Raw genomic sequence first — 25449 nt, 5'->3', positions numbered from 1 at the left:
ACTCAGAAGGCTGAGATCTGAGAATCAAGGTTTGAAGCCAATCCAGACAGGAAAATCCACAATTCTTATTCCCAATAATTGACACCCCCCCACAAAAAAGAACTCCCCAGAACTGGAGAGCTGTGGTATAAGTAGTAAATCAGTAGTCTTGATAGAAATCCATTTTAGGGGCAGCACCCAAAGTTCAAGCCCTAGGACTGGTACCAAAGAAAAATGGAAAAAGAAAAAGCTGTGGACTGGCTCCCAGAACAATATCCCAATTCAAAAGAGATACTTGTACATCCTTTCAGATGTTAGAGATTCCCTAGAGGTTTTAATTTATTACCCTCCCCTGGTGGTTTGGGGGTGGGTAGCTCCACAGCAACATTTGCCTATCATGTTGAGGCCCTGGGTTTCATCTCCATAATGTCAAAGGAGGCAGGTGGGCTTGAATATATTTGGGCACAGCATTCCCACCAAGTTCTCCTTTGGCATTTTCATAGGTTAAACCTCTCCATCAGTTCTTGGCACAGCCAGGTGCAGAAACAGGGTATCACTAGGTAACTCTGTCCCTCCTCAGCAGGCTGAAGTCTTTGCCAGTATCTCTTGACAGCAACAGGCTGATACAAGTGGCATTCTGAGGAGGTGAGGTGTCTGAAGGGATTGAGTGGCAATAGAGAAGAGCTATGGGTTAGTCTCTAAACATCTTTCTGCCTTTTAATACCCACTGCAGAGAAGTATACTCTTCTCTTTTTTTCTTGTTAAGGTTAAAAAAGACATAAAAAGGAAAGGCATATCATTGGCTTTCAATTACTGTTCTGTGTCCAGTGAGGACAGGTAAGGAAATAAGCAGAAAGGCTTGGTTTTCTTCCCCACGTTATGGAAGCTCTATGCAACAACCTCCCTACCCTTCCCTCTCCATCTCCCCCACCATACTTCAGCTGCTGGCTGGGCTCTGTGGCCAGCAGTACTTCTCCTCTGGCGTCTGATAGTTTCATGGGACATGTCCCCATACTACAGCTGAGAAGTGAAGAAACAGTTTAAGGTGCCAGGCAGAAGGCATGGGTTGAATCTGGCGGTAGGTGCAATCAAAACCAATAGACTAAGGAACCCAAAGAGCCAACTTCTATTCAAAGGCTAAGGAAGAACTACACTTTCTGCCTTGGCATGTGCTTTCTCAATTCCCAAACACCAGAATAACAGTTGCTTGTTTATTTTTTTAAACAAAAAGGAAAAAAAATTAGAATTGTGTGATAGTAGAAAGTTGAGTTGAAGTGGCAATCAGAAGAGCTGCACACCAGCCTTGAGCCGATGCAGCTGTATGGGGCTCCAGAGAAGGCCCTCATGGTTGTTGCTGCTGCTGCTGGTACTACTGCTGTTGTAGCTTAAGCCCAGGGTGCTGCGGAGAGAGTGGGGACAATCAGTCATAGAAGAGGACGACTTTAGACTCTGGCAGAGCTAAGAGTGCTTGCTATGTGTGGGGTCCACCCCACGCCCTCATTCTTGGTTTTATAAAGAGGCAAATAACTGAGAAATGATATCCTGGGTGGGATCCCAGAGAGAAATAGCTTTCCCCTTCCTCCAGGTGAAGGAGAGAAGGAAGAATGGGATTTCCAAATGATGTATTATGCAGAGCTCCAGTACACAAACCACATCAAAGTCCATGCAGAGCTTTGGGGGTTGGTATGAGGAAGAAGGCCTTATAGTGCTCCACCCTCAGGAAGATATTCACAGTGAGTGCTTCCTCAGTCATGGGGGCTGAGTGGATTATTTGCTGGACCCATCTTAGTCTAATGGCTGGTTAAAGGGCTCATGGCTAAGCATGGACTATAGGTCCTGTTTCCATCCTGGAAGGTTCCTTCTTGATTTAATAGCCCCACCTCTGCAACCTTCACCCTTGACACCCTGGGTGATCATCAAGCCATCCATAATTATACAAAGCCAATCTAGTTATGGCTACAGGGAGAAGGGGCCTTTCAGACATGTGAACCTCACTCCCAACTGGCTTCCGCAGCTGCCTCCTCTCTTCTCCATGAGGCCTAACAGCCACTAGCTGAAGAAAGATTCCATGGCACTGCCTTGGGCTAGGTCTGGCCTGCTCCTGGGGCCCCTGGATTCTGGAGCCCTGTTCCAAAATGCTCAAGTCGCATCTCCCAGTAATTAGGCAAACAACAGAGGAATGGACTCCCAATTTCAGGGGCCCACAGGGGTCTCTGTTACAGGATTCTCATGGCCATAACAGCCCAGCACTCCGGAATGTACAGGTCCCCCGGGTTCCTGAGTGTTACAATCATTGTTCTAAAGTAAGGGCTGCTTGGTTCCTGGCTCCTTGGTGACTCAAGGGCTCTTATGCCTATGATCCAAAGTGAGTTTCGAGGGAAAGCATGAGTCCTGCACAGGCCTTGCTAGCAAGATGCCTGGACAGTGCTAGAAACTGTTCTGATTACTTTATGCAAATTTGGACCGATCCCTTTCCCTTTCTGGGCCTCAGTTTTCTCCTTAGAAACAGGAAGAAGCTGGATCAGAGCATCTGTTCTAGATCTCTGGGGGGAGGATGGTGTAATCTTTTAAGAATATACTGAAAGCTACTGACTCCTCTCCCCCAAATACACACACTCGTACACCCACCTTCACAAACTAGACTGAATCTGTGAAGGTTGTTAAGTCAGCTCCATAGGAAGGGTAGGAAGTTCTAGAGAGACCCCAGTTACCTACACACCCACCCACCCCACTTTGTCTCATTTTTCTCTTATGAGTGAAAGACAAAAGGGGGTGAGAAATCCTGCTGGGATGGGTACTTACCTAGCCTTGGACTTTGGAGATCGAAGCCTCTGGTCTACCACAGGCTGGTCCAAAAGATACATTGTATCATAACTGTCTAGCATAAGCTCTGATGGGTCACCGGTCTGACCTGGCAAACGGCCTAAAGGGAATGTGTCCCAACGTACATCTTCTGTGGAACAAAGAGAGGTAGCAAGAGTGGGATGATGAGCTGGTTGTCCATCTGGTGCACAGGTTCATCCACTCAGACCACTTAGCCTATTGCTCATGGGTTTTCTGTATCCCCTTCGCCTGGCTCCTCACAAGACCTCTCTACCTCAGCATTCTATCACACATCCTTCACAACCTTTCTCCCATTTTGTGTGTTTATATATGCACCTACAAGCACACAGGTAAGACATTTTTGGGTCCTCTCCACTCTTCTCACACTTTCCTAGGCAGAACCAATCTCCCACCTATACCTCTGTTTACATTCAGGTGGTTCCCAGAATTCCCACAGCATCCTCTGCCAAAATCCACCAATACCTCAGTATCTGAAAAACCAAAATGACCTATATATCTGTGCAGAAGCCCCATGAAGTTTGAGTGTCATTACCCTCTTTTAGTGGCCTTGCACGGAAAGATATACATACACTTAAATGCACCTGGGGCTAGAGTCTATGTCAGAGGGAACATGCTCCTCACACTTCTTGCAAGGTCTTCATGGCCCCAGATTTACACACGAAGAGCATACTTTCTCCAGGTGAGAGCAGTCCCACCTCTCCATCTCCCAAGTATGTATACAGATCACACATACCTCCATTCACTGAATGACCCCATTTTACTGCCTGCCTGCCACACTGCTCATTCACAGGCACAGTACACAGAAATCTTCATGTGCCTACTCCCCCCACAATGTGTCTTGACACAAAGAAGAAACAAAGAGCATGAGTAGAAGATTTTATACTGTCACCCCAGAGCCACCAACACACAAAGACACTCCATTTGGGGACAGACTATATTAAACATTCCTGATGGCCCTCTGCTTTATCATGTCAACATTCCCCACACAGTGTTACACTAAAGCATTCCAGGGTTAGAGATGTGGCTCAGGCCATACAGCACCAGCCAATGAGCAAAAGCAAGTCTCAGATAGTGAATTGAGTCTTGGACTTAGACAAAAAAAAATAAAATTAAAAAAAAAGTTTTAAAGGAAAGTCTTCCACCCAATTCTTACACAAATCCATCATGTGCTGTCAAGAGAAGCATTCATGCCAGGTACTAGAGGCTCCTGTTTCTAATCCCAGCTACTTAAAAGACTGAGATCTGAGAATACTAGTTCAGAGTATATGTCTAGTGATAACTAGGATTTGAACTCAGGGCCTTAATCTCTCACTCAGGAGATTGGCTTTCCTGCTCATGGCCCAGTGGCTTACCACACAAGCTTGGACCAGCAGGTTCCTATGTAACCCACAGAGAAGTTTCCCAAGAAATGAAGAGCTGTTCCCACTTTCATACATATCAAATTATCACCCTGTACCCCACAATAGGTACAATTATGGGTCAATTTTTAAAAATTGTCAGCTGGGGTTTTAACTCAGTTATAGAGTACGTGCCTAGCATGCAAAATCCCTGGATTTTATCCCCAGAAAAATACACACACAGCCCTACGTGTATAGCACTCCTGTTCTGGGCTTTTATGCCCCAGCCCTTCCATATCTGCCCTACAAGTTTGTTCACTCACACCTTCAAGTTTCATATTGTTCACCACTTGGCCCAGCTGTTTTCCTCGCTTCCATAAGCTAGTGTACAGGCACCACCCCCTTCCACATATACACCATGCTCTGCTACTTTTTCGGGGTCTGCCTTCCTTGAAGTTCCTGCTCCCCAACCCAAATGAAGGCACACAAAAGACTACTCTTGGAGGAACAAATTCAGGCTTCTACAACCCTCTCTGTACCCCCTTTCATCTTTGGGCCTGTGTACTTGTGTGAACATCTAAAATCCCCACCATTCCTTTTGCTCTTCTCATCTTACTTTCAGTTTCTCTGACTCAATGCCCTGAGTTCATACTTTGTAAATACAGCAAAATCTTGTCACTACTGTCCAGCCTTCATGAACTCTTGAACTTCATAAATACTTTATTAATGCACATGAAATATGTAGAATAATATATGCATATGGTCCCTAGCCTCTTGCTTTCTCTGCCTAGTACCCATATTCATGCCAATTCCCTCTGGATATGTTCTACCGCCAGCAGTCTGACAGTGGTCCTTGGTATTATATACTCCATCCTGAGGGTACACATCTACTCATCGTCCATGTCCCTGGCTGGTCCCCAGGCTTGCTTCATACTAGTCACCTCCTGTTATTCACTAGGAGGAAACATCAAGAGCCAGCGTAATCAGCACGGTAGTACATACTTATAGTGCCAACTGCTTGGGAGGCTGACACTGATCACTTGATCACAGTGATACTCCATGGGGAAAAAAAGACTTGGAGAACTGGTGGTGTGGCTCAGCAGAAGAGTACCTACCTAAATAGTGCAAGGTCCTGAATTCAAATCCATGTACCACCAAAAAATCTGATGCCAAACATGGTGGTATGTATCTATAACATCGGCAACTTGAGAATGAGAATAATGCATTCAAGGCCAGCTTGGGCCCACTCTACAAAATGAATTGCACTTCATAATTTCCCTTAATTAAAAAGAAGAGGTAGCTAGCGAGGTGGCTCAGGCCTGTAATCCTAGCTACTCATGAGGCTGACATCGGACAATGGCAGTTTAAAGCCCATGAGACACGCATCTCCAATTAACCACCAGAAAACCAGAAGTGGTGCTGTGGCTCAAGGGTTAGGGCTGTAGCCTTGAGCTGAAGAGCTCAGGGACAACACTGAGGCCCAGAGTTCAAGTCCCACAACCGATCAAAAAAAAAAAAAAAAAAAAGAAGAGGTAGCCAGAGAAGGAAGAATCAGTGAGGAGTATCAGGGTTCTGACCTGAACTAACTTGCCATGCAGAGCCCTGCAAAACTTCTCTTTTATGGGCCATGAGCCTGGCTTGCATCACAGTGGGAGACTCTGGTGCAGTATAGAAAGAACCTTCCATGTTTCCTTCTTCCTCTTCCTCCTCCTCCTCCTCTTCATCATCATCATCTTCATCATCTCCTTCCCCTTCATCATCTTCCATGTCATTTTCCTCTTCCTCCTCCACTTCTTCATCTTCCTTGTCCTCATCCTCTCCTTGGTCCTCATCTTCATCTTCATCCTCATCCTTGTCCTCATCCTCTTCCTGGTACTCTTCCTCTTCTTCCTCTTCCTCCTCTTCCTTTTCATCTTCCTGATCTTCCTCTATCTCATCCTGCAAGATCCTTTGCTTCTCCTTCTGTGATTCCTCTTTTTCTTGTTTTTCCTCTATCTCTCCCTCCAAGATGTTTCTTTCATTCTCCATCTCCTCCATTTGTTTGACTTCATGAAGACTGCCCTGCTTCTTTGGTTGCTGGGCCTTTTCTTCAGACTCACAGTTGGACTCAGGTGGACTAAGGATCCGATACACATTCTCTACTGTGAATGGAATCTTCCCAATGGGAGTAGGGACTACTGTGTCGTCCTCCTCCTGGTCGAAATCTCCACTCTGTGTATATATTGAACAGACTCGTAGCAGCTTTGCCTGATCTTCCTTTGGTATGGCTTGTCCCATGCCTTTGAAGACACTGAGCACAACAAGGGATGGGGTAGAAAGATTCAAAATCTCAAGTTACTTTATACTTCAACACTCCAGGCTTGGAATATATACTCTGTGCCTCTACACATGGCCCTGACAGGCAGTAGAGTGGGTAAGATAGAAGCAAAAGTATGATGACATGGCCCCAAACAAGTTCTGTGCTTCTTCTGTGCCTTATTTCTGTTCTCATTAAAATGAAGACCATAATGGCACCTATAGGTTCCTGGGATGAGGAAATAAAGCTGACATAGGCTATCTGGCACAGTGTCTGGCACATAGTGGACATGCAATAAATGATAGCTATTTAGTCTGCACTGAAGAACTTTATAAAAAACAAACTAGTCAATAGGCCTGCAGGGATGGAAATGAGAATGGCAGATACCTCTCTCCTCCTGGCCTAGCTAAGCAATCTTTCCTGAACTCCCACAGTATGCCTGAAAGTATGCTAGGACCCTTCTACATATTAGACAACATGTGTTCTTTTTATGTGAGTAGCTACAGCCCAGTCTGGAATGGAGGGGTAAAAAGCAGCAGTTGACAAGACAAAGCAGGATGTGAAAAAAGGCCAGATGAGCACTGTGGACCCACTGTGGGCACTAAAGGAGCAGCCGGGGGAGGCAGAGAGCACAGGAAGGAGGAACGACTGAGGGGAAGCTTGGTGCAGGAGAGGCCCTCCTGGGACCCAAAGACCAAAGCAAGCACAAAGAAGTGCATGTGATGAAAGCAGCCGGGCTCCAGGGCTCCAGGAAAAGGCTGGAAAGGGAGGTGCATGTGTGTTGGGGTGTGAGGCACCTGCCAACTCAGAGCACAGGTGAAAGCTGTGATCATCATGGTGATGATATGTGACATGGCCAGGGACAGAGGATGTGAGCAGGGCAGCCTAGAGGCAGGGAGACCAAAGAGCAGCCTCATGGGACAACTCAGGTCAGAGTCAATGAGTGATGACATAAGGGTGCTGCCAGTGGAGGTGCAGGGGGGAAGCTGTTCACACACACACACACACACACACACACACACACACACACACACACACACCAGACAGCAAAACAGAGCTCATGGGAGAAGGTGAGCACACTTCACCCAGACTCGCCTACAACCTGGCACCAGCGCTGATGCGCACATGGGAAGGTGGCAGGAAGGAAACTGTCCTAGCTGTGTGCATGTGTGCTGTGCCTGCTTCCGGGAGGGACCTATGTCTCGAGGGCTGGTTTCCTGTAGGCACATGCAGGCTGCTCGCATGTATGGTCACACATCTGTGAGGGGAGGGCAGGCTTTGTGGCTAATGACTCTACAAAGAGTCTCGTTCTGCTCTGCAGGACTAATTTCATATTTTAGGAGGACACTGGCTCAAGTGGAATTAATAGTAGCTGGCTGGGAACAGCTTCTAGCTTTATTAGAGGAAAAGCCAGGGAGAAAGTCTCTGGCGTCTCACTGTGGTCCATTAGTGTGATGAATAATAAATATTCCCAGGCAGTTGGTACTGGTGAGATGCTGTTGCAGTGCTGTTAATTGTTACATACCTATTACCTTTAGCTGTCTTGCCCTCCCACTAAGGTGACAGGATGACGGGCATTATAAAATGCATCTCCTTCCTCAGTGTGCCAGCTTGAAGCTCAGGAATGAAATGGTGAAAAGTTCAGAATGATGGAAAAAAGGACTCACCAGACCCAAGCCCAGATCTGTCCCATGTGACTTTAGTCCTCAGATCCTTAATGTTCTACCTATCAGAGTATCACACTTCCACCTCCCAAACCAGCTGTCAAATTAGCTGAAATAATCTCTACAAAAACATATAGCACCATGCCTGACAGTCTCCAATGTTCTTTTATTTTACTCTATCTTTGCAATATTGCCACCTAGTGGAGTATTGCGGAAGAGCATAGGACCAAGGATAGATATCTGGATTTCTTGCCCTTAATTACTGCAACATACCTGGGAATATCCTCTCCATTTCCCATTCTGTGTAATGGGATGATTAAGTCTAAACTTACTGATTATCTGGGAAAAGCAGGATCTGTGCATAAGGAATCATACCCAAGTGAGCCGCTGTTACTGCTGGCATGTGTCGCATCCCTCTGGTATGCTTGGTTGGGAGAAGATCTCTGTGGTCCAGACTTCTCCAAGACCAGCAGCTTCCATTCTGCAGGCACTTAGGATTGGAAAGTACCTTGAAAGCCACCTATCCAAACCTCTCCATGGTGCTCTCTGTACTCCCTCCCACTAATACATACATACACCATTCCTTCTGAATGTTGAAATGTCCTTTCTTTTCCCTGCTTGAACAGTTCAAATGTCTCTTTGCTGATGCTCCACCCTGACTCTCCAGGCCCTTTCAGCTCTCAGCTCTTTTCCCAGTTTCTCATCCATCCCTGTTACTTCTTGTCTAGAGCACACATCTGGCAATATGGCTGTCAGGTGCAGTCCCATTTCCTCTACATCTTGACTTGGCCGAGTTTGTCTATGCGGCCCCATTTTTCCATCTTAAAAAAATACTGTGCAACAAATGCCATAAGAGGGTCAAGAAAGTCCTTAGGGCTGAACAGTGGGATGGGGAATTAAGAAGGTTTTGGCCATCCAGTCTCCCACTTAAATGATTCTGTAGACACTGGGTCAAAATTTCACTGAGGATAGCACTGCTATTAAGGAGACCACAGAGCAGTTCCGCTCAACGTTTACCATGGCTTGGATTTGTGTGCTGTGCTGAGGCAAGATAGCTAACGCAGAGTCCTTGTCCTTCAAAACAGTCTAGTAGCTGGAAGAAGACAATATTGGAGTAGACAGGATAACGCAAAAATCTCAGATTGTAGGGAGTCAACAAGACAGAGTAAGCACTGCCACCACCCATGACACTAGGAACAGAGGAGGAAGATTACTTTGGAGTTGGAATAGAAAGTAAGAAATTCTCTTTTGATATGGCCTATGGGCCATACATGTTCAGCATGCACTGAATAAATGAGGCTGAATTGTGTGGGAAAGGGTCTGGGCTATAAAGATTTGTGCCTCGGCAACTAGGAATGAATACAGGCCTTTCCAGGAGGGAGTAGTAAACAGCATTAAGGAAGCAGACTCAGGAACTGGCCCCTCAATTTGGAAATTAGGTCAATGCAGCTGTAAAGGTGGGAACAAATGGTAGTAAATTGAGGAGTAAGAGGTTAGTAAAGAAACAAACTGGGGCTAGGAATGTGGCTTAATGGTAGAATGCTTGCCTAGCATGCATGAGGCCCTGGATTCAATTCCTCAGTATTAAACAAGCAGAAAAAGCCAAAAGTATCACTGTGGCTCAAGCTCAGGGGTAATGTCCAGGTCCTGAGTTTCAGGACTGGCAAAATAAATAAATAAAGGAGGAAACGAACTATCCAGTGAGGACTACTTTTTTTTAGACAGGTGGGGAAGGTTTGCTAAAGCTGGTGATAACAACAAAAAAGATGCAAGGTCTAAGCATATTTTCCTATGTTGTATTATTATTCTGTTTTGTTTGTAATATGAGAAAAACCCAGGTACATTTATAATTTGAAGAGCAAGAGCGAGCAAAGCAAGGGAAAGACTGGAGTAAGGCCCCAGTGATGCTGGCAGAGGTAGTTTCAGACCACAGGTAGAGGAACAGGCTTTGAGGCAGGATAAAGCCACCTCATCCTGAGTCTGGCGAGGTTGACTGCAGCTGCAGATCAGTTCACGAGGGCTGGACCTCAGGTTGAGGGGGCCCTGTTGGATGCCTCCTTGTGCTCGAGGAAGCTAGGGTGAAATGGGAGTGGAGGAGGGACTGAACATGAGTGGTAAGGGTTTAGAGTCGTCAGGAAACAGGAGAAAAAGTGGTCAGAAACAAGTAAAAGTTCAGAAAAGCAGAACTGAAGCCTGGCCCAACAATAAACATCATACCTCTGCAGTGGCAGCAATCCATAGTGCTATGTGGTTTCCTCCAGCGAGAACTCAGCTACCGAAGCTGAGGAGTAGGGGAAGTAGAGTGGGAAGATTAATCCTATTACAGTGGGTTATTAGTCAGACACAGCCAAAGGATAAGCAGAGCCGAGGATGTTGATGATGAGTGACTGAACAACCACAGGCAGGAAGGCAGCAAGGAAATGGGAGGCATTGAGGATTTAACATAGGCAAAGAGGAGGTGTCATGGGTAGGCAAGGGTGAGAAGCAGAAGGACAAGAGGTTGTAGTCATTGAGTGGGATGCAGGGATGTCAGCTTTCAGATGTGAAACAGCTCTGAGATGGGAATGGGCTGCTTGCTGGATATAGCAGAGACTGAAAAATCACTGGGTTGAGGGGCTGCAGTCTCCGATGGATCACCCAAATGCAACAGGTATTACTCCAGAAAGCAGGAACAGAATCATTCAGGTGCTGACAGCTTCCATGAGAATGAGGGAAGGGGTAGGTTAGAGGAAGAGGGGCAGGAAATTACATATACAGATAAAGGGAAACAACAACAGATATTTACAGAAACCACTTGACCTCAGAACCCAGAACGGACTGGTAAAGGGGACTTAAATATATGGCTACCATGATAGGTTAAAGCCAGATCAGACATATCTATGAAATGTCAGACTACAAAGCCTTCACTTCACTAAGAAGGCAACAGGGAACCACTGGTAGTTGCTGAACAACTATCAGAGGTATATTCTGAGAAGATAATAGGGGAAATAGCACTGGGCTTAGAGTGAAAAACCTGGATTCAATAATATACAGCAGCTACCATTTATTGTGCACTTACTCTGTGCAGGCCTCTGTGCTAAGTATTGTCTTCACTAGAGTCAGTTTAGCCAAGTTTTAAACTTAGGCCCAAAAATACTCTACCCACTCCTCTTTCTGGACTCAGTTCTGCCACCTGTCGCTGGGAGAAAGCCTGGACTAAATGTCTTGAAAAGAGCCCTCTAGTGGCTAGTCTAGGCTGACTGTCTTTGAGGCTTCCAGGGCCTCACCCTCTTACCAGATGGAATTCAAAGACTTACAGCTGAAGGAGTTGGGGGCTGGCCCAGCAAGGTGAGCCCAAGCAGAACTGAACCACCTGGGACCAGTCAATGGAGACAGAGCAGTTGAAAAGCCTCCAGCTCTTTCTTGCTTCCCACTGGCTTGCAGAAAAGAGGCGAGCATTCCGACCTGAGAGAGAAGAATGACTCTAAGGAGAAGGCACTTTTCCGGGCACCGGTGGCTCACGCCTGTAATCCTAGCTACTCAGAAGGCTGAGATTGAAGGATCTCGGTTCAAAGCCAGCCCCAAACCTGGCAGGAAAGTCCGTGAGACTCTTATCTCCAATTAACCACCAGAAAACCGAAGTGAGTGGCGCTGTGGATCGAAGTGGTAGAATGGTAGCCTTGAGCTGAAGAGCTCAGGGAGGACAATGCCCAGGCCCAGAGTTCAAGCCCCACAACCGACCAAAAAAAAAAAAGGATTGAAGGAACCCTCATTAGCCTTCCCTCCCCAACCCCACAAGTTCCTCCCTCTGAACATAGATATGTTTTTTGCTCAACCCAGTTTGTTGGCTCTGAGAAGAAAAAGAAAGAGGGAGCTTTGTCTACAGTGTGCAGACCCACTTGGGCAAACCTAAACCTTTACCTCAGGAGGTATCTGCCTAATGCTTTTCAGTAGAAAACAGGATTTTCTACTGAAAGGGCCTGGGCTGCCTTAGGCCCTCGGCTAGAGTTGTCTCCCTCACCAGTCTTAGTGTTGGCTACAATCAGTTCAACGGTCCATCGAAGGATGTAGGTGGCCCGGATCCCACTCTCCCCCAAAGATGGCAGTTCAGTGAACATCCTCTCCATCAGGGCTTCTGTGAAGGTCTGGGAGTGCAAGCCCCTGAGCAGAGGCTGCCAAAACTGAGAGAATGGCTTTGGCACCAAGACGTCATCCAAGTTCACGTTTTCTGGTTTGTGAGGGACAGGTTGATAAAGGGGGAAGGCAATAGGGCGAGAAAGAAAGAATACAAAAGCGAGAGAGCGCGTGCGTGCACACCAGAGCATGAGTGGGCACGCGCAGGATCCCCACCACCACCAACATAGTTGCCACCGCAAAACAGGAAGAAAGAGCAGAGCAGAATAGCAGAGAAAAAGAAACCAGTTAGTTTTGGTACCCAACCACTAATTTAAAAAAAAAATTGATAGAAAAAAAAAAAAAACAAATTCTGGTTCTGGCTTCAACTTTGTTGGTAACTCACTGTGTGACTTTGGGTCAATACCATCCCCTTTCTGGACCTCAGTCTGACCATCTGTAACATGAGGATGTTGAGCTAGATGACCTCATAAGGCCCTTCCAGTGCCGCAGTTCTAGCTCTCTAGCCAGTGGCTAAATCACAATTTACGTGGCACATTAATGGTATTAAGACTCTCCCACTCTACCCTCCTCACCCCACCCTAATCAATTCTGAGCCATCAAAGGACAGCTCCAATGTTGTTATCAGCAGGGTTACCTGTCTTTCTCAGCCAAGAGGGCTGAGGGGCTTCCATCCCCCTACCCAGGGCCCTATGGCCCATCACCAGTGATCCCACTCAAAACCTCAAGGTTGCAATGGCCCCAGGAACCAACCTTCATATTCTATCTGCAAAGCTGCCAACTGTTCAAATGTGGGAATGAGGAATCCATCATCCAGAAAAGCATCCAGTACTGCATTCCTGAAATAACAAGGCATTAGAGTTTATCTGGGCATGGTAGTACAAACTTATTGTCCCAAGTAGTTAAGCGGCTGAGGAAGGAGCAATGCTTCAGTCTAGGAGTTGAAGATTTGCTTGGGTAATAGAACAAACCCAGTTCCAAGAAAAAAATAAAACGTGGCAGCTCCAAATATGCTGAATCAGTCTACTGGTTATTTTTAAATGGTTTATAAATTGAGGAAGGGCCTGAGTGTGTTGTTCAATATCATAGCAGTTGTCACAGTTTAATGTCCAGTACCAAAAAAGAAAACTAGTTTTGTAAACTAAAGAAGACAAAGACCTTACCTATTCGTCCTCCCTGCCTACAATAGCCCCAAGGCAGCTAGCATCTTTTGTTCACATGGCCAAAAGCATCACTGGGAGAAATGAGACAGGAGATAATTGAATTGTCTACCTTCTGGAGCAAAGGCTAGAATAGTGTCTAGCATTAGTGGGTTTTGAACATGAACTTGCCAAACACATGTTGCTCTAAGGCCTACAATAAGAGTAATAGTGGCTGAGGCCAGGAGTTTGGCCTAGTGGTAGTGCTTATCTAGCATGCACGAAGACCTGGGTACAATTCCTCTGTCCCACATACATAGAAAAAGCCAGAAGTGGTGTGGCTCAAGTGGTAGAACACTAGCCTTGATGAAAGCCTAAGGACCTGCTCAGAACCTGAGCTCAGTCCCCATGACTGACAAAAAAACCCACATTTTTTAAAAGAGTAATAGTGGCTGAGCAAGATTCAAAATATAAATAGAACTGGGTGCTAGATACTCAAGAGGCTGATCTCTGATCAGCCTCTTGATGGTCCGGGCAGGGGAATCCATAAGACTCTAATCTCCAATCTCCACCAAAAATCCAAAATTAGAGCTCTGTTTCATGTGCTAGAGCACTAGCCTTGCCTTGAAAAAAAAAAGCACCAAGACAGTGCCCAGATGAGTCCCAGCAACAAAATATTTGTGTGTGTGTGTGTGTGTGTATAAAAGTCCACTGAGTGAGGGAAGAAGGGGGAGAGAGGAGGGGTGGGGGAAGGGGGAAAGAGGAGGGGGAAAGAGGACGGGAAAAAAGGAGAGGGAGAGAGGAAGGGAAGGGGAAGGAAAGGGAGAGGGAGGGAGAGACAGAGAGGGAGAAAGAAGGGAGGGAAGGACCTAGGCATATGATAGAGATTTCAGAATTTGGGTCCTTTAATGTTTGTTGTTTTTCTTAACTATTCTTCTTTAGTCATTTATGTCTCTTCTCTCTCTGGCTGTTTTCTTTTAGATCGGGGGTGCCATTTTGGATATTTATGCCATTTTTACACCATATAAAAATTTCAATACAGGGGGGAGGGAAATCGGTACCAAGACATGTGAAAGGGTATCAATGTATGTGAATTAATGCACCTTCTATCTGGCAAATATCATGTAACCCTTTTACTAATTACAATAAAAAATTTAAAAAAAAATTTCAATACAGGCAGATGGGCTCTGGGCAGCTGACAAGAAGCATATATATGTGTCCCAACATTCACCCAATGATTACATAGGCATTATATGACCTGTGGACTAGATCCTCAACATAAAAACCCTGATGATTGCTGGTGCGGTGGCTAACACCTGTAATCCTAAATACTCAGGAGGCTGAGATCTGAGGATCAAGGTTTAAAGCCAGCCCCAGCACAAAAGGGCCTGGGACCAACTCCAATTAACCTCTAGAAAATGGGAAATTGGGGTTGGCTCAAGGGTAGGTTGGTAGCCTTGAGCTCAAGAGCTCAGGGACAACGCCCAGGCCCAGCTGTAGGGTGGTAGCTTTGAGCTCAAGAGCTCAGGGACAGGGCCAGGAGTTTGGCCTAGTGGTTAAAGTGCTTGCCTAGCATGCATGAAGACCCCGGTTCGATTCCTTGGTACCACATATATAGAAAAAGCTGGAAGTGGTGCTGAGGCTCAAGTGGTAGAGCTAGCCTTGAGAAAGTCCAAGGACAGTGCTCAGACCCTGAGCTCAAGCCCAGGACTGGCAAAAAAAGAGTTCAGGGACAGTGCCCAGGCCCAGAGTTCAAGGCCCAAGACCAAAAAAAAAAAAAAAAAGAAAGAAAAAGGATGTCCTAGTACCAGTGCCAGGAGGGATACTACACTAATACCCTTCCTTCCCAGACCAAGATTGACAAGAAAGTGATCGTCTTTCCATCCCTTATACCCTTCTTTCCCATAGACCAAGCTTGACAAAAAATAATTGTCCTTCCATCCCTCACCACCTCAGTTAAATACCAAAGAACAAGCCAGGTACTGGTGGTTCATGCCGTAATTCTTGCTACTCAGGAGCCTAAATCTAAGGTTCAAGGTTCAGGGCTAGCCTTGGCAAGAAAGAATGAGACTCATCTCCAATTAACCACCAGAAAACTGGAAGTAGATCTGTGGCTCAAATTGGCAGAGCACTAGTCTTGAGCAACAAGAGCTCAGAGACAGCTCCCAGACCCTGAATTCAAGCCCCATAACTGATGAAATACACACACACACACACACACACACACACACCAAGAACACTTAAAGAATACTTTGCCAGGTATGGTGGCTCACGCCTGTAATCCTAGCTATTCAGGAGGCTGAGATCTGAGGATCGCGGTTCAAAGCCGGCCTTGGCACTAAATAACGTGAGACTCCCGTGTCTCAGGACCAAAAAAAAAAAAGAATCCACCTTAAAGATTCCTGCTTAGCACTACCAGGAAAACACTACTGTGGATGGCACAAGGGTATTTCCCCACCTGCAAAGGGAGTTACTGCCACCTTTCAAGAATAGGAGGCTGGGAAGTCTGACCAAACACCTTTGAAACTATGCTTATTGTACGAATGACAATAAAAGAGTACAGGGGTAACTCCATCCTACATTGTAGGTTTCCCAGCAGATCTACTCTACCTTCTATACCACCTACCTATATTCTTTGCTTCATGATCTTCCAACTTTCCCTAGTTGTGAAAGCCTAGGATTTGTTCTGTTAAGCTGGGAATTGAACCCAGGGATTCATGCATGTTTGACAAACGTTCTATCAATTACGAAAGCCCAGACCATGGCCACAGGTTCCCTAGAGTCCTTTCTACCTGAATTTATGTAGAATGCCCCAAGAGCAAAGTACGCACAAGATAGATAAAGCAATACTTTGTACTCTGGCAAAGAACAAGGTGATAGGGTTGACACTTCATAGCCAGCTGTGTGGCCTAGAGGTAGAGTGCTTGCCTAGCATGCACAATTTCCTGGGTTCAATTCCTCAGTACCACATGCACAGAAAAGTCCAGATGTGGTATTGTGGCTCAAATGGTAAAGCACTAGTGTTGAGAAAGCTCAAGAACAGTGTCCAGCTCCAGGACTGGCCAAAAAACTATTTCATGAAGATTCTTTGAAAGATACTCTTAGACAAGCACCGGTGGTTCATGCTTATAATCTTGGCTACTCAGGAGGCTGAAATCTGAAGACTTTGATTCAAAGCTAAACTAAGCAGGAAAGCTGGGAAACTCATCACCAATTAACCACCAATTTAAAAAAAAATCTGGAACTGGAGCTAATGCTCAAGTGGTAGAGTGCTATTTCTACCATTTAAGCACAAAAGCACTGAGGTCTTAAGTTCAAGCCCCATGAGTGGCACCAAAAAAGGTACTTTTTGCTCTAAATTGACTACTATATTTAAAGAGGAATCACCTAAACTGAGCATCAGTGGCTCATTTCTATAATCCTAGCTACTCAGGAGGCTGAGATCTGAAGAACTGAAGCCAGCCCAGGCAGGAAAAGCCATTAGACTCTTATCTCCAATTAACCACCAAAAAGCCAGAAGTAGAACTGTGGCTCAAGTGGTAGACTGCCAGCCATGAGTGAAAAAGCTAAAGAACAAGCCAAGGTCCTGATTTCAAGCCTCAGAAACCAAACATGCATACATGTACACACGTATGTATGTACGTACACACACACACACACACACACACACACACACACACACACACACACAGCCAATGAGGAAGCAGTAACAGTTTAAGAGACAAGCCCTAAAGAAGGCCTACTCTTTATCCCTCCAAATTGTGATTCCCCAATGGATGCTGTTACCATTTGACAACTGTGAATAGCACGAAGCTATGAGGTATTAAAGACCATAGACTTTTCTTAATTGCCCAAAGTTTCACATCTCACCTGACAAGAGGAACAAGGCTAGACAGGGAATAAATAACTCTGCATATTCTGGAAATGCTAGTGAATCTCATCAGACTACTCCTGTCTGGTAGCTGGAAGGGTAGGGGGCAGATGATCTTGCAAGGGACAGAGGGACTATGTGGGGAATCAAGATTATGACTAGAGAAAGGGTATCAATGTATGTGAATTAATGCACCTTCTATCTGGCAAATATCATGTAACCCTTTTATTAATTACAATAAAAAAAGATTATGACTAGAGCCAGGAGTGGCGGTTCACACCTGTAATCTTAGCAACTCAGGAGGCTGAGATCTGAGGATCAAGGTTCAATGCCAGCTCAGGCACAAAAGGGCCTGAGACTCTTATCTCCAATTAACCTTTAGAAAATGGGAAGTGGGGATTGGCTCAAGGGTAGGGTGGTAGCCTTGAGCTGATCACAGAGGCTGACAAACTAGGATGTGGAAACCAAAGTCAACAAGGCAGCTACTCTCTTACTCTAGAAAGCAAGCATCCCCTGGTTACTTAGTTACACACCTGTTCTCCCATGCAATGCCCTTGAGCTCACCCAGGATCCATTCTATATGTGGGGACATGTCATTCCACGCCTTAACGGCTTGAGGTAAATATCTATATTTCTCCAGGACCTGTAAGCAAAGAGGATCCCATCAGAAGCTGATTCAGCAAGACAGACAACAGCTCTAGTACCCCCTCCCAGAGAGCCACCGCCCTTCAGGAAACAGGACAGAACACACGGGGGTCGATACACAACTTCCCTGTTGGCCCAGAAACTAAAAATAACCAAACCTCATGGCTCTCACTCATCAGATTGATGTCCAATGGGAGCATTGGATGGAGATGGCCAGAGAGGAATGAACGGACACAATATTTATGGATGGAAAGCAATCAGGAGACTTGGGTTCTTATTCTGGTTCTAACTGTATGTGACCTTGGTTCTGTCTTTCAATCATCTATGGTTTCAGTTCCTTTTGGTCTCAAAAGGTAGAGGGGAACTAGATGCTTTCTAAGTTAAATATTCCCCTTCCTATTAAAATAGCACCCTCCAACAGAGTATTCATGGCTCATGCCTGTAATCCTAACTACTCAGAAGGCTGAGATTTAAGAATCATGGTTCAAAGCCTGAGCAGGAAAGTCCATGAGACTCATCTCCAATTAACCACCAAAAACATGGAAGTGGAGCTGTGAATCAAAGTGGTCAGAGTGCTAGTCTTGAGTGAAAAAGCTCAGGGATAGTTGCCAGGCCCTGAGTTCAAACCCCACCACTGACAAAAAAAAAAGTCAATAGTACCCTCCACCTGATCTGATCTAGGGAAGTTCTTTATAACCTTCCACCTGCCCAGCAGCTGCAAAATTGAAGGAGTGTGCAAGTGCTCATTCCCAGTAGTTTTCTACTGCCTAAATGGCAGATTATCTCCAAATATCTGCTCCTTTCCACTGATATGGAGTATCATCTGAATGGTGGACTCCATTCCTCTTATGTATTTATCTATTTCCTCATTCCCCCCTCTCCTTCTGAGAAGCTCTCTCATGCTTTACCACTTTCTTTTCAAACTCCTTCTGGAGAAAGAATTTGATTTCTCTCGGGTAGCTGGCAAGAAGAGCAAATGACAGTATACCAGGGTTAAGGGCACTTCCTTACCTTAAACTGTTCCTCTTCATAAGATATCAGCAGCTGACGGGCTCTTTCTGAAAACAGAATGGAGAAGACAGATAGGGCACCCAGCCTAGCTCAGCTGAGATCATGAGCCTGTCTCATTCAATTTTTTGAGTTGTAAATTGAGAACTTGTATTCTTCTCTGACCTACTTCAAGGAATTCAAGGTAAATGATTTTGAGAAGCAAATATGACAACCACTACACCATGGAAAACTGAGCAAGATGGTTTCTGATAGCAATCTTTCAAGCTAGAACTCACCAGAGGCTACTTCAAATGCCGAGTTAAGGAAATAAGAAGTGCAGACCCTAAGTATGAACCTTCCAGGCTCTTCATTGCCACACATTGTGTACCTACCATACAACTCTTTCTGTCTCACAGGTCTTTTCCCTTGAGAATCCACCTCTTCACTGCCTTTTGCATTTCCGCCATCCTTGACATCTGACTCTACACCATTCATATCATCCTGCAGCTCTGTTTTCTGCTCCTCATCAGCATTTATATCTTCTTCCTCTTCGTCTATGATGTCTGCCATATCCACTGGGTTTTTTCTTGGATTTCCACCTGCGTTTCCTCCGGAGCTTCCTCCTAGATTTAATCCAGGGGTTCCTACAGAGCTTTCTCCAGGATTTGCTTCAGAGTTTTTTCCAGGGTTTTCTCCTGGGTTTCCTCCTGAGTTTATTCTGGTATAATAATTTTGGTTTCCTCTTGTTTTTCCTCTGGGATTTCCTCCTGCATTTCCTAGGTTATCTTCTTGGTTATCTTCTCCTATCTCCATCTTCTCATCCTCAAACTCCAAAGCATCTTTCATACTGTTCTCCAGCTGATGGCACCAGTAGCTGTTCTGAAGCCATTTTAGCACAAACTGGCAGCCTAAAGAAAGAAAGAAGGCAGTAGCGTAGAAGTAGCTGCTGGCAAGGAACTAGCAGGTCCCGAGCTCTCTGGCCCTCCAACCTAATCTTGTGAGCAATGATGAGAAGGTCCTAGGAAGAGGGCTGGCTCAAGAAGTAGAGCATTTTCCTAGCAACTACAGGGCCCTGAGTTCAAATCTCAGCACTTCTAAAAAAGAACCCAGTCTTCCTCAGTCTGAATTATCCCTATCTTTATTTTCTTCTATTCACAAGCATCTTGCCTAGAACAAAAATTACACTGATATTGGGTATTAAAAACAGCAACTGATGGTAAGTAAGAAACTGGAACTCAATCCCACAAGGTCATAGCCAAAGCTAGAATAAATCACCAGGTTGTTCATTTGTTTTGTTGGTGGTACTCAGGCTTTCTGCTTACAAGGAAGGTGTTTTACCACTTCAGACATGCTGTTAATTTTTTTTCCAATTCTGGGCTTTGGCTCAGGGCCTGAGCACTATCCTTGGGTTTTCTCAAGGCTAGAGGTCTACCACCTGAGCCACAGTACCACTTCTGACTTTTGTTTTCTATGTATGTGGTACCGAGGAATCGAACCCGGGTCTTCGTGCATGCTAGGCAAGCACTCTACCACCAGGCCAAACTCCTTGGCTATTTTCAAGTAGGTTCTTGCTTTATTCCTGAAAGAGCCTGGGCTGTTATCATCCTGTTTGTGCTTTTCCATGTTACTTAGGATGTCAGGTGTATGTCTCTGCACTTAGCCATTGTGCTTTTCTCACAGCTCGGATAACAGACAAGTATCACCATACCCAACCACTGGTTGAGATGGCATCTTACAAACTTTTATGCTTAGGCAGGCCTCAAACCACAATCCCTCCTTCTCTGACTCTTAATAATGGATTTCTAGGGCTGGGAGTGTGGCCTAGAGGTAGAATGCTTGCCTAGCATGCATGAAGACCCGGGTTCAATTCCTCAGTACCACATACATAGAAAAAAGCTGGAAGTGGTGCTGTGGCTCAAGTGGTAGAGCTCTAGCCTTGAGGAAAAACCCCAAGGACAGTACTCAGGCCCTGAGTTCAAATCCCAGGACTGGCAAAAAATAATAATGGATTTCTAATTGAGAGGGGTTGAATGTCCAAAGAACTAGATTCGTGACACCTTTGATGGCTCATGAGTCTCAACTTATTCTTGCTGCCCCTGCTATATAGTGAGGCTGCAGAAGTACTACCTCAGGTGCAAAATTTACAAGGAGGGCAAGGAACTATAATAAAGGTATCAAAACAAAGTTAGAGCCATATCCTACAAAGCCTGAGGTAAAAGAACTCAGTAAGTCTAATCTTGTTTTATTTTCCAAATTATATTCACCATATAGTTTTTCACATTAAAATGCCATGGGAACAGGGTTCATGGGGTAGAACAGCTTAACCAGCAAATGGAAAGCTGTGTGTTCAAATCCTCATACTGCCCCTGCCCAGTGCTATTTATCTGGCACATCAGACTTGATAGCCCCTTAAATTTTGTGCCCAAGGTAAGTAATTGACTTGCTTCACTTTAGTCCTGGCTTTGACTCTTAGTAAGTTTCCTCCTATCATCCCTCTATCTCAAATGCCATTTAGTTCAGGTCCTGTTTTTGTTTGTTTGTTTATTTGTTTTATTGTATGGTATAGAATTGTTATAGTTATATTCGCCAGATTGTAGGTGCATTACTTCTCACACATTGATACCCCTTCTCATGTTTTTGTCCCCATTTCCCTTCCCCAATCCCCTCCCATCATCTTGTTTGTCCCCCTTCCATTTCCTATTGCAAATAAACAAATACAGGTATATACAATATCAGGCCTCCTGTGTTTAACAGGGATATTCTGCTCAAAGGTGGAGACTCACCTTTGCGACATTCATTTAGATGAGGCATTTTCTTGTGTGTCAATTCATGGCGAAGGGCAACAACCCAATCTGGAATGTTCACCTGAGTGTAGTTGAGAGAGAAATATAAAAATTTTAAAAATAGAAAGGCTGGAAGAAACCCAGTGACAAATTTGCCTAACAACTCCTCCCACTTTACACATAGACAAACTGATGTTATGGAAGATTCTAGTTGTACCAAAAGAGTCAAGATTAAAAACGGATTTCTAAGTCCAGTGCTGTTGGCTCACACCTATAATCCTCACTACTCAGGAGGCTGAGATCTGAGGATTATGGTTTAAAGCCAGCCTGGGGCAGGAAAGGTTATGAGACTCCTATCACCAATTAACTACCAAAAGCTGAAAGTAAATCTGTGACTCAAAGTGGTACAGCACTAGCCTTAGCACTAAAGCTCAGGGACAGAGCCTAAGTGTAAGCCCCTGGATGCAAAAGAGGTATCTTGTTCAATTTTACTGCTCTGTGGAGATGGTCTTAAAAAGTCAGAAAAGGTATTCATATCCCCTAACCACATACCATTCTCCTGTAACAGAAATTTCCTTGAATGAGCATTAACAATTACATTCTCCAGCCTCCTTCTGTCCTTTTCCTTTCTCTGGGTCACCTTTACCAATTTTTTTCTTCTAGGAAACTTCTCTTGAACTCCCCTGCCCTTTGAGCCTCTACACAGTTCACATAACTAATGGTAGGAATATCTAGCACCTTCTTACAGCATGGCTGAGCTGTCTCCGCCCTCAAATTGTCAACTCCCAAGGGGAGGTGCTTTGACTGTCACCTCTTTCATGTCCCCTGTATATTCAGGCTCCTCAGCTTCACTGGGGTACCCCAAGCCAGAAGAGCTATTCAAGCCCACTGAAATTTAAGTTATGAGGAATAAGGGAGCAATTCTGATTCTTTAAAACTGAAAGTTCCTGGGGCTAGTTTGGCCTAATGGTAGAGTACTTGCCTAGTATGCACAAAGAGCCAGGTTCGATTCCTCAGTACCTCAAGTGGTAAAGCTCTAGCCTTGAGAAAGCCCAAGATAGCGCTCAGGCCCTAAGTTCAAGCCCCAGGACTGGCAAATAAAAAAAAAACCCTGAAAATTCCTTCTAGGAGCCAGTGGATCATGCTTGTATTCCAAGCTACTCAGGTGGCTGAAATCTGAGAATTATGGTTCAAAGCCAGCCTGGGAAGGAAAGCCCGTGAGACTCTTGGACTCATCTCCAAATAACCACCAAAAAGCCAGAAGTGGAGCAGTGTCTCAAGCCCCAGAACCAGCACAAGACAAAATGGATGATGAGGCTGTGGATTTTCTGCTGAATTCAGCTGGAAGTGATGTGATGAACTTGTCTGTTAGCATGCCTCATACCCATTTAGTAAACCCTCTAGGAGAAAGAGAATTAAGGTCATTTTATCATACATACCTCTTGAGCCAGGTACCTGAGGGGGAGCTTGGTATACTTTGCTCTCCTTTCCGAGATAAGATTCACAAACCTGGGGTTAGGGAAAAAGTAAATGACACGGCCCCAAAAAATATTTACATAAAACACCTTGCTGTATTACTGACACTTTTCATAGTTCCAGACACCACAACATTTACTGCTCTGTACTGAACCCATACAGATTATAGACATTGCTCTGGCCTTGAAGAGTTCAATCTGGGATAAATAATTATGATACAAAACGCTAAACTGTGTTACAGATGGTATAATCAAGGACTACACAAGATGATATGGAGATGGAAGAGGAAATGAGAATCCTAAGACAAAGAGAATGGGATGAGACTAGACTCAGACATGAAAAAATTCAGTGACAACCTCCCCACTGCTCCTTCTCCCCTATGTATGAGCCTGATTTGCAAATCAGGAATTCCTAGCTCAGTTCTTCATTTTTACAACTGAGCAATCTTTCATTCATGAAGGAAATAAAAGGAAAAGTAGTTGGTGTATATGTAAATAGGAATTGGGTTGCAATATGTACATTAAAACACAGCCAAAGGAAATTAGAAAATCCCTCCAGGGGAATGAAGGATGAGCAAATGTAGTCGTTCTATTCAGTGTTCATTATGTAAAAACTGAACTATGTAATGATGGAACTATGAACTAAGGAACTATAGAATGAACTATGAACTATGACTTATGGAATCGTAACCCCTTTGTACAACTAAATAATAATAATAATAATAAATATAAAATCCAGCTTTAAAAAAAAAACCCTCTGGATGAGAACTTAATGAGGAAGGAAACAAGTTTCAGATTATAAAAACTGGAGGAGACCCAGTGGGCACCCAACTTCAAATCCTCTCCACATGAAAGAGGAAAAGAGAAATGGAAGATGATGGCTTTCAAGGACAGGGAAAGAAAGAAAAATGTTTATATGGGGTACCAACAACTACCAATATAAGAAATCATGAGCCAAGCCATGGCATTTTTGCTTCTAGTAGTCCCTGAAACAAAACTTTGCTTACCACAGGCCAACTACCTGACAGATCCCAAAGCCAACGTCCCACCCTCTCTTAGTCCCAGCTAGGTCTTACCTGACTAATGCCATGCCATACAGCAGTCTAAGTTCATCATGGCCCACGTTACCAGTTATATCCATGAGTTTACAACGTATCAGGTCAGCAGTAGTAGCCACTGCCAGAGGAAGTTCATTGCCTAACCTAAAAGAGCCACAGAGCAGCATCCCGTCATAAAAGTCCCTTACAATTGTCTACTCTCTACTTCGGAATTTTGGTCACTGGGCTAACATTCAAATTATATATACACACTAGCTTGGATACACATGAAGATTTGAAACCAAAGTGGGAGACACTGTTTATGGCATCCAAAAGTAACACAGGACACCAGGGGCTGGGTAAGGTATACATAGGGCACCGAATTGCTAGACTTTCGATCAGTTGTGGGGATGGACACACGCAGGAATTTTCACACCACCGAGATCTTAGAGAAGTCTCATATCCCTTGTTAGTCTGCCCCAACCCAACTAGACTGAAATAAACACATCACGCGTGAAGACACGGTTACTCAGGCAAGCTCTCTCATCTCCTCTCCCTAATTTTAATCCCAAAGCTACCCTCAAGCGATTCTGAAGCTCTAGGTCATGCCCCATTAGTGCCTCCAGGACTCTTCCTAAGAAATAGTAAATGTTATTTAAATTGTCACAAGATTTCCATCTACAAAGGGCACCTCATTTCAACTTTCCCCGCACACTTGAAAAAAGTGGTAACATGTAACGATTTAGGGGGACACTGGCCAACTGAACCGTTTAGGAACTTTCCAGAACGCAACACAGAGGCCCCCTTACCTGCTCCTCCACGCGGAGATGCGGTTCAGCGCATATCGCTGCAACTTTAAGTCATCACAGAACAGATAAACCGTCACCTGGTCCCATTCCGCCTTACTAAGCCAGGAGACCACGATTCTTTGGCTCTTTGCCGGCGACGACTCTTTCTCTTTAAAGCCCTTTCTGTACCACGCACTCCACACTCTATCCATCTCCGCAAGACTGAGATCTGGCCTCCTGCCGCGACTGTTGGCTTACCTCCCCTTCCCCTCGCGTGGTACTCTGACTTTAACGGACCGCCGAGCTCCAGCAACCAACGGGAAAGCATGACCCCGACGCAAGCCCGCCTTACAGTAGGAGCGTAGCCAATCGGAACATAGAACATAGAAGTCATCGACGTAATTACGTCCTCGCCGCAGGAAGTGTTCTGTTCGCAAAACATCCCTAACAGCTACACTACGTCGGATCTCTAGGTTCCATCAGCTTTA

At 45.0% G+C, this 25449-nt stretch overlaps 1 protein-coding gene across 4 annotated transcripts; it reads right to left on the bottom strand.

The window, feature by feature from the left end:
- Positions 1-1176: 1176 nt before the first annotated feature.
- Positions 1177-25247, bottom strand: Las1l (LAS1 like ribosome biogenesis factor). 4 transcript variants are annotated; one of them, XM_090326736.1, is made up of 14 exons: positions 24983-25247; positions 24213-24338; positions 23101-23170; positions 21662-21743; positions 19271-19786; positions 18900-18946; positions 17777-17886; positions 12987-13072; positions 12619-12669; positions 12121-12327; positions 11417-11564; positions 5738-6450; positions 2782-2932; positions 1177-1378 (listed from the first exon to the last, which is right to left on the bottom strand). In XM_090326736.1, exons 1-14 carry the CDS (start codon positions 25171-25173, stop codon positions 1261-1263), a joined length of 2616 nt encoding a protein of 871 aa, XP_090182862.1. In that variant the 5' UTR covers positions 25174-25247; the 3' UTR covers positions 1177-1260. The 4 variants fall into 4 exon arrangements, with proteins under 4 accessions (XP_090182862.1, XP_090182859.1, XP_090182860.1 ...); XM_090326733.1 differs by lacking the exon at positions 12619-12669; XM_090326734.1 differs by lacking the exons at positions 12121-12327; positions 12619-12669.
- Between the last annotated feature and the right edge of the window lie 202 nt (positions 25248-25449).

The sequence above is a fragment of the Megascapheus bottae genome, chromosome X, assembly GCF_031878675.1.
Source record: "Megascapheus bottae isolate mThoBot1 chromosome X, mThoBot2.hap1, whole genome shotgun sequence".
Taxonomy (NCBI): Eukaryota; Metazoa; Chordata; class Mammalia; order Rodentia; family Geomyidae; genus Megascapheus; species Megascapheus bottae.
This window is presented reverse-complemented; position numbering and strand designations above follow the sequence as displayed.

What these genes read in the sequence shown, in the direction of transcription:
- Las1l (XM_090326736.1), bottom strand. Translation starts at nt 25,173, where the DNA reads ATGGATAGAGTGTGGAGTGCGTGGTACAGAAAGGGCTTTAAAGAGAAA. An exon ending in ATCTCCGCGTGGAGGAGCAG is followed by an intron (nt 24,339 to 24,982) that starts GTAAGGGGGCCT and finishes TGGCTCTTTTAG; the next exon opens with GTTAGGCAATGAACTTCCTC. An exon ending in TCTAAATGAATGTCGCAAAG is followed by an intron (nt 19,787 to 21,661) that starts GTGAGTCTCCAC and finishes TTCTTTCTTTAG; the next exon opens with GCTGCCAGTTTGTGCTAAAA.